A 10655-nucleotide genomic window follows, 5' to 3' on the forward strand; every position below is an offset into this window, starting at 1 on the left:
CAGACAGAGCACTGCCCAGTCTCACATAATACATATCTTCTCTCTTAGTAGCAGCACTGGGATAGTCTTAAATATGCTTGAGATATCTATCTAGATGGGAGTCATTCTGCAGCATGTAGATGTTTTTGCATCATCCGCCAAATTTGGAACATATGCAAAGTGCACAGGTATATTAACTCAGGTCATAAATGTGACTTGCAAATGGTTAGCAAGTCACTTGGGGGAACTTGGGGGTGATGCCATCAGAGCTAGCAGCCTTGCTCTAGTGTAGTTTTTCCAGATATCTTCCAACCTGACCAGAAGTCACCAAGCAGGGGTGTATGGGATCCACAGAGCGTAATTGGGTGGAAGAAGGGGAGAAGGGCAGCAACAATGCAAGGTACATACACTTTTGTTATTTTGGGATGTTGGAATTAGAATGGTTTATATTATTCTATTTTGTCATATCTGATTAAAAACAAGCAAAAAGAACAAAAACAAAAAAAAAAAACAATAGGTGTTTGCAAATAAACAAACTTGATATAGTTTGAAAAAGTGCAAATATGTTCTAAAAGCATTCCAACTAAATTAAAAAAAAAAAAAAACAGTTACAGAAAAGATAACAAATAGCTTCACTACGAGTGTGCTAGCATTGCCATTTTTCGCTGTTACTTTGAGAAAGTAATATATTCCCGGCTCATATAAAGAAACAGGTGCAAAAAATATTTAGCTAAAACAACCCGGACATTGGTGAGTTCTCTTATATGTCTATATGTCTTGTATTTAGTTTTATTTTTAATTATTTAATTATTAATTGTCTGCAGCGATGCGGACGCTGCACCGGTCTGTCGTGGTGTAGAGGGAGCTGAGTGTAAAAGCGAAGCTCTCCATTTACCGGTCGATCTACGTCCTTCCCTCACCTATGGTCATGAGCTTTGGGTAGTGACCGAAAGAATAAGATCGCGAATTACAAGCGGTAGAAATGAGTTTCCTTTGAAGGGTGGCTGGCCTCTCTCTTAGAGATAAGAGTGAGAAATGCAGCCATTCGGGAGGCGCTCAGAATAGAGCCGCTACTCCTCCACATCGAGTGGAGCCAGTTGAGGGGGTTAGGGAATCTGATTCCTGGGCGCCTCTTGGGTGAGGTGTTCCGGGCATGTCCCACCGAGGAGGCCTCGGGGTAGACCCAGGACACGCTGGAGAGATTATATCTCTCAGCTGGCCTGGGAACGGATGAGCTGGTGGAGGTGGCTGGGGAGAGGGAAGCCTGGGCTTCTCTGCTTAGGCTGCTGCCCCCGTGACCCTGACCTGGATAAGCGGAAGAGAGTGGAGGGATGGATGGATTTAATTATTTCTTCTTTTAAGGTTTCCCAGTAGTGCACTAACATTCAAATTTCCCATTTTAGGCCAAACAGGAGCCAAGCTCCCACACTATCAGTCATGCTTCCATGGTATGGCATCACTACTCCTATCAGCTGGGATCGACCTCAAGAGGACCACTTGATACAGACAGCAAAACTGCTAGACACGATGAAGTCATATAGTGTATATGAAAGCAGCTTACAATAGAATAGAATAGAATAGAATGCCTTTATTGTCATTATACAGGATGTACAATGAGATTGCACTTACAGGTATTATACATCTCTTTTTAAAAATTATTATTCAGCCCTGTTTTACATTGTATCACTTTGAGAAAAAAGTCAATAGCATCCCTTGCTTCCTTGAGAAATGTCAAAATGCTCTGTTTTATCTGCAGAGAGAGGGCTGTTAAAAGACTGGGGTTGCTCTTTAGGAAGTGGCTCAAAGAAATTTCCAAAGAAATGGGGAGAAATGACAAAGCACTGTTTAAAAAAGGGTCTCCAAATATGATAACAATAATAATGATAAAAAAACATAAAACACAGAGTTGCATTGAGAGTACATTTCAATGGTTAATGCCGTGTGATTTTAGAATGTGTCTGACATAATGATAGACAAGGTTGGAGGCAAGATCTTCCCATTTGGCTCCTATCATCTGGGGGTTCACTCAAAAGGTAATTACCCTGACCTTATCTAATGTTCTTGTACGATTAGATTTTGGGTTTCTTTGTGATTATACAGCATCTTTCAGTGGTAACTTTCTGAAGGAATATGGTGAAAATGATAGCCTAGGGCAGGACTGCAGTTAGCGATTTCGGTGGCTTTTCTTTTATCTGAAATTGTGGTGTTTGGGCAGATGCTGATATAAATGCTCTGTGCGTCGGACCTGGATTTCTTGAGAGAAAAGCCTTCTTCACCTCCTTCTTTAAAAAGTTGAAAGCTCAGAAGGAGGTCAAAGACATACAGGTCAGTCACATCAGTAATTCACTGCGTAGAGGTTGAATGACATTTTGCTCCCTTGACAGTATTGTTGTCCTCAGGCCAATGAAGAAGCATACGTCCCTGTCATCAAACTGTCCTGGGAAGGGATAGAGGTAATTTGGCTGGAGAACAAATTCAAAAAGCTTTCTGCAGTATGATTCAGTTAAAGCGTTTTTGCATGTGTCTTAATCATTGTTTTTGTGTTCCTCTTACTTTCCAGATTGGCCTTGTCTTGGCCCTGGTGACTCAGAGTAGTGTTGCTGATGATCTGGACCTTCTCAATGACAGCATAGTGAAGGACATGGATGAACGCTGTGTCAGAAGTCTCGATGGCAAGTGTCAGATTAAAAGTTTGCTAATTAATCTTCTTGGCCTGGTCCCCCCCCCCCCCCCCCCCCCCCCCCACCATTTTAATATTGATAATTTTTTTCCCCCAAATTCTGTTTCTTGTTTGTAGGCTACAGAGTTACAGAAGAGATCCCCAGGCTTGTGCCTAATGTTTATAGCTTCAAGACTGCTCTGAGAGCCATCAGATGGGCCAAACATGAGTTAAACAAGCAAAGCTTTGAACTCGCATGATAATAACACATTTACACTCATATTGCTGACCCGTGTTGATATACCTTCAAAGTGTTGGTATACCTTCAAAGCAGGATTACTTTGAAATCCCTCAGTTGGCAGTGGGTCTTAATAATAGTGTAGCTGATAATGCAGATGCTGAGGTCTGATGGTTCCTCTTGTTCTCTCATTTCCCTTCAGGGCGTTACATTTACTCCAACAAGATGGGCTTCTTGGGCGGTGTATCGTGGGCCATAATGGTAGCCCGAATTTGTCAGGTGTACCCAAATGCTGCGGCTTCTACCCTGGTGATCAAGTTCTTCTCCATTTGGTGAGTTGTCTCACTGCTTCTGCTGTCCTTGTTGAAAAAAAATTTTTTAAATTAAGCATCAACACATAATGCAAATGAGGATCAGTTGCTTTGAAAATCAAAGTTTTTTGGGTTTTTTTGTCTCAGGGTGTGGCCAGTCCCAATTCGCTTGAAAGTGGTAGAAAACTGCTACTACAACCTTCCTTTCTGGAATCCCGGGGTATGTCCACATATTCATTGTGGTTTTAGGCTAAGAAAAAAAAAAGCCATTAGACATTTAATTCATTTAAATTCTCAAAAGCACGATTAAAATGCGCTTCTACATTTCCAGGTTAATGTAAGCGACTGCTATCACCTAATGCCCGTCATCAGCCCGGCATACCCGCAGCAGAACACTTCAGCCAATGTTTCTCTGTCCACTTTTGCCATCATAAATAAGGAGATCCGTCGAGGTTAGAGCTGATAGCCACTGTAAATACAAGCATAATTTAATAGTCTCTGAACCTTTCTGTTTGCCCAGTGTATAATCAGTCGGTCAGATGATGGCATTCAGACTAATCCTAGACTAAGTTAGCACTGTTCAGACTGTGTTGCACTCACAGCATCGGGGATGTTCTTCTGTAAACAAAGTGAAGGGGTTTTATTATCCTTTAACCAGCTTTTCCTTCCTTCCTTATCCACAGGTCATGCAATCTGCCAAGAAATAGAGCAGAAAAAAGCAAACTGGCGCAAACTCTTTGAAGAAATGGACTTTTTTGATAAGTACCAGTATGTACTAAGCCACGTAAAGATGTAAATTAACATTGCCATGTACAGAATGCTGCACGCTTGTCGCCCCTGCTTTCTCAATATTTTACCACACACACTGGTCGCAATGATAAAACTAAGCTGTTCGTTTTCACTATCAAATGTTTGATGGTTCATTTGTACTTTCACAAAAGCAAGGACACAAAACACAGAAGGACTGTGTTTTGTGTCTATAACACACTGTTTGGAATGCCAATTGTAAGTACACTGCTGCTATTAAATTAATGTAAGCGAAGCCTGATTAAATACACCGAAAAATTGTATCATCTTTTGTTTGTCACTGTAATGAATTTACGTTTGCACCTGACTTCACTGAATCGCGGTTGTTTAAGGACACGTTTTGCTGTTTGCTGTCATTAATTGAAAAATGTTGAGTGAAGTTTGTTCAAGTGATTTCACATGCCTCTACCAAATCTTTGATTTGCTGTGTAATCTCTCGGTATGCTGCTTCAGCTCTCACGTTTGCGTAATGCTTGAATACTAGTCGTGTTAATAGGTTTGTCGTCCAGATTTTTGCTGTTTTATGTTAACGATTCGAAATACGGACTGAAACCCAGGGAAGTATTTGAAGCTGTTGGATGAATTATTTTTGAGCTCTTGATGTTCTCTGCTTCTTTATTGATTTCACTAAACTCTCATGGAGTCTGGAGTTTCTGTGAGCTTTGTTGCATTTATGATATTGTACTGTCTGAGTAAATCCACCAGCTGTTCTGATCTCTTGATTTTCTGGCTTATTTAACAGAACTGCGACTAAAACATCAGAAAAGGCCAAATATTTGACATGGTTAATGATGTAATTACCAGCGGCTGCTTTAAAACTTGGTCGTTGAGCTTTCAGTCTTTAAGATTGATTTATTTTGAGGCCTTATTTTGAGGTGTAATGAAGAGAAAACCATGAATACGTGAATATTATATCTGTTATGTACGCTAGCTTTTCCCTGGGTGTAGGGTTATTACCCATTGTCCTGTTATATTGCCTGACTAGCTTTAAATATTGATTAGACAACAGGAAGTATGATTAATGTAAGATTCGAGTATGTGTGCTGCCTGTTGACATTTCTTTCTTTTTTTTTTTTTTTGCCTCATGTTTCAAGGCACTACGTTATGTTGGAAGCACCTTATTCTACAGAAAAGCAGCGTACTGAATGGTGAGTACACAGCGCAAAGCAAAACTGGAACATCTCATGTCTTTGAGTATGAATATTTCTTATGTCTTCCAGTGCTTCTCTTTAAGGCTGAAAACAGTTTTAATATTTCATTCCCAGCTGCCGTAGCGCTGTCCTCTTTCTGAAAACTCTTGTGTTGTTCGCTCTGGCAGGGTTTGCCTCGTGGAGTCGAAAATCGGCCTCCTGGTGGCAAGTTTGGAGAGAAATGTGGTTTCCTTGGTCCATGTTCACCTACGTTCCTTTCCTAGACCCAGAAGAGCAAATAAAGAGTAAATACAAGTGATGATCTGGTTCCATTTAAGCTGTCTTTGTGAGTGGTGTTGTCTTTGTCAACTCACACAGCGTGTTCCTCTCTGGTTTAGAGATGGAAAGAGCACAGTGTGGCTGGTTGGACTTGCCTTTAATCCAGAGGGGTTTCAAATATGGATAAATCTCAACACCATCTTCCAAACCTTCGCTAATACCAGTAAGTTTTTTTTTCTTCTTTTTAAAATTAGGTTAAAAAAAAAAAAAAGGCTGAAATTCTAAAATATATTTTTATTTTGTTGCAGTCAACAGCCTGGCCAAGCGCTCTAACTTATATGAAAAGGGGAAGTTCTTTACAGCTGCATACATGCAGAAGGAAGAACTTGTTTGCACCTTGTCACATCCCACCTGTCAGCTCCGGGGGAAACGAGACCACAGCTCCGCAAATCCAAGATGCCAGCCACGAAATTGAGGTTTGCTCAACCACTCCATCCAAATTGCTGTAAATATCTTAGATATTGCTTTTTTTAAGTAGTAAAAAAGTAAAATTGTAAAATAAATAAATAAATAAATAATTATAATAATGAAAGTTTGTTTGATGGTGGATTAGGCACCGGGCTAGTTCTACGCTAGTCACTGTCACTTCCTCGAGTGCCCACTAGGTCCCTGTCAGCCTCATTGCAATGACTTGACTTAAGGAAGGTTCTGCACTAAACCAGTACAAAGTGTGGCACTGGCAAATCTCTACTGTACAAATTTACTGCCTGACTTCCTTTGGCAGTCACAGTCACCTGTGCTAGCCATTTCCTTTTGTTTCCTGTCTTTTTACCCTGAGCTAAGCTGCAGTAAACATGCACCTAAAGATATCAGACTCTTATCAGTTTTTACTATTTCCTCTTCTCTACCGCCATTGGTATTTGTGTCCAATCCAGCTTCACACGCCATGCCTCCACAGGCTACAAAGAGATCTTGTTTTCCCCATTCAGAGACTTCACCTAAGAAGTTGAAAGCTGCTCAAAAGAACAAAAAAAAAAGCTCAGTCTAAAAAGCCCCCTAAAGGTGTCTTGCTCAGTAAAAGTCCATCTTGCAGTGCAAAAAACAGCAAGAGACTTCCTGAGATGAAACACTGATGAAGAAATTAGACCCTGACTTTGTATGCTGTCCTCAAAGGTGTTAAACTGCCTTGCACTGTTGTAGATCTAGAAATCAAAAGACATTAATTTGCTGTGAATAAGTCAAATGTCTGTTCCTTGTCAAGCAGAATCCACCTGCTGTCACGCTGCCCAGCTTACCTCCCGGTGGCCACCTCGCCGAACCTTCTGCATTTGCGAAGCCTGCCACCAACCTTCAGCTCCCCAGGTACAGAAGAACATTATGAATAGAAACCTCTCCTAGTTCTCCTCTTCTCCACGCCAGACATCCTCACATGCAGCTTTTGTGAGATTCAAGGAGGTCCCGCTGAAAGCTAGACTCCGACTTTGATGAATTTAATCTTTTAACCAGAAGAGGGCAATGAAGCCTTTCTGCTCAACCGCAGTGCAGCAGTGTGTGCACAGATCAGCTTCTCACACACCAGTCACTGGCTGATAGCAAAAAAATTGCTGCAGATTAGAGTTGTGGGAGCAGCTTTAGATTCAGTTATCTCTTTCAAATATTCTGGACTCTGAGGAAGGAAATTAAAGAATTTGAATGCTTACATTTTTTCACTTTAGCGTGTTGATTTGGAGACCAGATAATAGTAGTGAGGTGCTAATTAATACGTTGGGGTGATGATCTATTATGTTGCGCATTTAAAAATAATTGATCTTTTCTTTCTTTTTCCTGGAAGCCTTGCTCCCAGATAATAGTTTTTTTGTCTGCTGACCTCTTCCAGCTCTTTGCTGAGTGGTGCTTTTAAGTCATCTGCTGTCTTTGATTAACTGCAATTAATGACAGGGACAAACAAACATCACTTATTACTGGGCTGTAATCTATTTGGATAAAGAGGCTAATAGGAACTCTGCTTAAGATTTTAGTATTACCAAAAGAAAAAAGAAAACAAAAAGCTAAAACTGACTGGACGGACTCTGTTATAGTCCCTTATAGAAAATGTGAATAACATATTCAGAGGAAAGTAACAGAATTCCCCATTGCCTTATGAGTTTCATATTTTCACTTGCTTTGAATAGATTTCCTCACTCAGTGTTAGCTTTGTGTGTTTTCTTCACTAAATGTAACATTTGTGGCATTCAGTAATCCTGCAATGCCCAGTCACTACTCCGATCCTCTTATTAATGAAACCACTCACACCCAGGACTTCCTTAATGCACCTCAGCGATCAGCGTTGTGTCATCAGCTGATGATGTGAAACACACTGAGGGGGAACAGAGCTTAAAAGGCCAGGCTGACCACTTTAACAGTGCAAAGTACCCACTGTGTGACAACTTGTTAAAAATGTTTTAAAAGAGAGCTCAAAAGGTACTTTCATTCTTTTTTTGACATTTAGTCTTGGCGGATATTGGAGCATTAATTATATGATTTGTAATCATTCAAGTAAGAATGTGAACAAAACTAAAACGGGGTTGAGATTTGATTTAGCAAAATACCACAGGCTGGCTCGTATTCTCTTTACTGTGTTTTGTTGATATGCAATATGTATCATTTGGGGAAGATTTGTGCCAGGCGAGACGCTGAGATGCTCAGCCATAGGGAGCTGTCTCATAACATGGCCTAGTTAAAGGTTTTCTGTTGTTTGCATCCCAAGCCGGGCAAAATTTCCCAAGATATGGCTTGTAAGAGTGTGTATGTTGTTGCTAAGGAACAGTTTTTTTGCACTCTCAGTAGGTGGTCTCTTTATGAATATCATTACATATCCTTATTCAGGGGAGGCAAGACATGTTTAGTCTTTGCAGACCATGTTTATCACTATTTTCATGTTAAAATTTGAGGGCTCTGAATGGTCAGTGTTTAGTCTTTATGTATTTCCTGATAGATAAAATTGTGATCAGACTAATTGCTGACAAACGGATATATATAAGGAGATATTTTTAAACAGGTATCTGTTTAGAAAAAGCATTTTTTCCCCACTTACATTTGTCTCTAATTAATCAAGGACAACATTAGGACTCAATCCAGAGGTGTATCCACAGGAGGTCCGGTTTAAGGTCTGGGGCTCCCCTGTAGTTGTGGCCGTGCTTATTCCTGCCGCGTGCACTCTGTGTGGGGCTTAGGCTCAGGGCATGGCCCCCTGTCTTCCTGCTGGGCCTCCATCTGCTGTGGTGGTGGTTAGGTCCCTGGATTGATGGCAATACAATGATTTTATGACAAGTGTCGCAGTGAGTGACAGAGGGTCTCATCCTAACCGGGCCTCCTGACGACCACGGTTCTCACATTTGTAGTCGGCACTGTGCCAAGGCTAATGGGAGGAGTGATCCTCCTGCTGTGGAATGGGACTTGTAGTTTACAGCTGGCTGGTAATTCAGGACAAGGAGTAAATCTCTCTGGCTTGTCTCTTTGCTGGCACCAGCATGTTTTTTGAAAAGTCATCTGTGGTAAAATCAGCTATCCTTAGAAACTACCCTTCAGTGCTACCTTCTGATTGGTGCAGGAGTGTTGAGAGTTGCTCTTCTGCCAGTAAGCCTATGCCTCCCCCGCCTCCTGTGAGAGAGTTTGTTAAGCCTTCTAAACTGGTCTCTGAAGTTCCCCAGTTGACCCAGCAGTACTCCTTTCACACACCTGTCAACACGCTGTTTCTTTCCACTTTGGTGGGTCCAAGTTAAAAAGAAATTCTTTCCTTCATCTCCCACTACTCTCCTCCTTGCCCAAAAACAGGATGATAAAAGCTAAGAAAGAGTTTCACATCTGAGCAACAGCAACAACGCTACTGTACCTTCAAAGGGGGAAGATGCCACATTGTGAGATGACAGGGTATTGATATGAAAGTGTTGTCTCCTTCCTGGGAGAGATCAGAGGAGGCCTGGTAGATGTGCGCTGTTACGTTGCTCTGAGTGATCTGACCAGTGTGGTGGAAGAAAAGTGCCATTCACTGGGATATGTGGCTGTGTCAGTTTTTCCTTGACAGGATCCAGGAGAGTACTTTGGCAACTCATCCGACTGATTCTCTCTCTCTCTCTTTTTTTCTTCTTTTGTTGAAAAAAATGAAATGAATTGACTTTGTTGTTAATCACTATAAATTACTTCTAATTTCTGAAACTGTGACATTTCTGGAGAAGATAACACAGTTAATACCATTAATGAAGATTTTTTTTAAAAATCTGTTCCACACATTTTAGTTTTTACTTTATATACAAGTTATTTATTAAATCTTCATCTTGTCTGTGGTACTTCTACTTCCTATTTTAATGGCACTCGTGGATGATTGGGGGTGGGTGGGGGTGTGTGTGTGCTGTTATAGGCTTTACCACTAAGTTCTGTTTCTCTTACAGCCCGTCCAGTCGATTGCCATCAGATAGATCGTCTTCTTCTTGCAAAATAAGTATATAAAATACCTTGTTTTCTTCAGCAGCCTAATTTTTTTTTCTCTTTATTGTGTGTTTAGTCTACACTGTATTGAAACTGTGGAATAAGTTTTCATCCACAAATGCATCACTGCATGTAGAACAAAGCAAGCGAGCACATAAATCAGCCTGCCCGAGCATGCGAGAGCTTCTGCTCCAGAAACTGAAGTCTGCTTGTGCTAATTGACTGACTTTTGGCCGTTATGGGGAGGAAACCGATTGAGGAACTGGCCTTCCTTTGATGGTCACTTTTCAAGCAACGGCAGGCATGCAACCTTCGTGACTGACAGCTTCAGTTAACCGGGTTATGGTGAGCTACAAAAAGGCAGAAAAATGACTTTATATTTGTATTTGCTCAGTTAACTGAAGCTGTCAGTCAAGTGGGTTGCGTGCATGTTACTGCTTTAAAGGTGATCACTGATAAGAGGGTCAGTGCCCTTCCCCGCCAAACAAAGCAGCAGTTACCTGTAAAAGCATACATATCTAGAAACTCTCACACACCTGGTGGCTGCTTAATTCTACACAAGCAGTTGCTGAGTTTGTGCACAAATGCTTCTACTACGCTCATGATCGACACCTTAGGAGACAAATGTAAATAAGCAATTTTTAATTTGCATATGAAAACCTTTATTGAATGAAAACATAACTGTGAAGAGTGCAATTGTTTTTTTTATTTTGTGCTGCAGCATTTGAGCGGTTAATTTCAGGAGAATTTATTACAGCAGCCATTCAAGAACTATACAGTTACAAAGT

The 10655-nt window shown here is 40.9% G+C and overlaps 1 protein-coding gene across 1 annotated transcript; it reads left to right on the forward strand.

Annotated features, from left to right (window-relative positions):
• Positions 1-606: 606 nt before the first annotated feature.
• LOC115774644 (poly(A) polymerase beta-like) lies at positions 607-7096 on the forward strand. Its single transcript, XM_030722001.1, has 14 exons — positions 607-729; positions 1931-2012; positions 2195-2304; positions 2379-2432; positions 2540-2651; positions 3079-3208; positions 3335-3407; positions 3519-3639; positions 3871-3955; positions 5089-5142; positions 5313-5429; positions 5523-5626; positions 5712-5879; positions 6668-7096. The coding sequence occupies exons 2-13, from the start codon at positions 1946-1948 to the stop codon at positions 5876-5878; spliced, it is 1194 nt and encodes a 397-aa protein (XP_030577861.1). The 5' UTR covers positions 607-729; positions 1931-1945; the 3' UTR covers position 5879; positions 6668-7096.
• The last annotated feature ends 3559 nt before the right edge of the window (positions 7097-10655 follow it).

Source organism: Archocentrus centrarchus, chromosome 24, assembly GCF_007364275.1.
Source record: "Archocentrus centrarchus isolate MPI-CPG fArcCen1 chromosome 24, fArcCen1, whole genome shotgun sequence".
Lineage (NCBI taxonomy): Eukaryota > Metazoa > Chordata > Actinopteri > Cichliformes > Cichlidae > Archocentrus > Archocentrus centrarchus.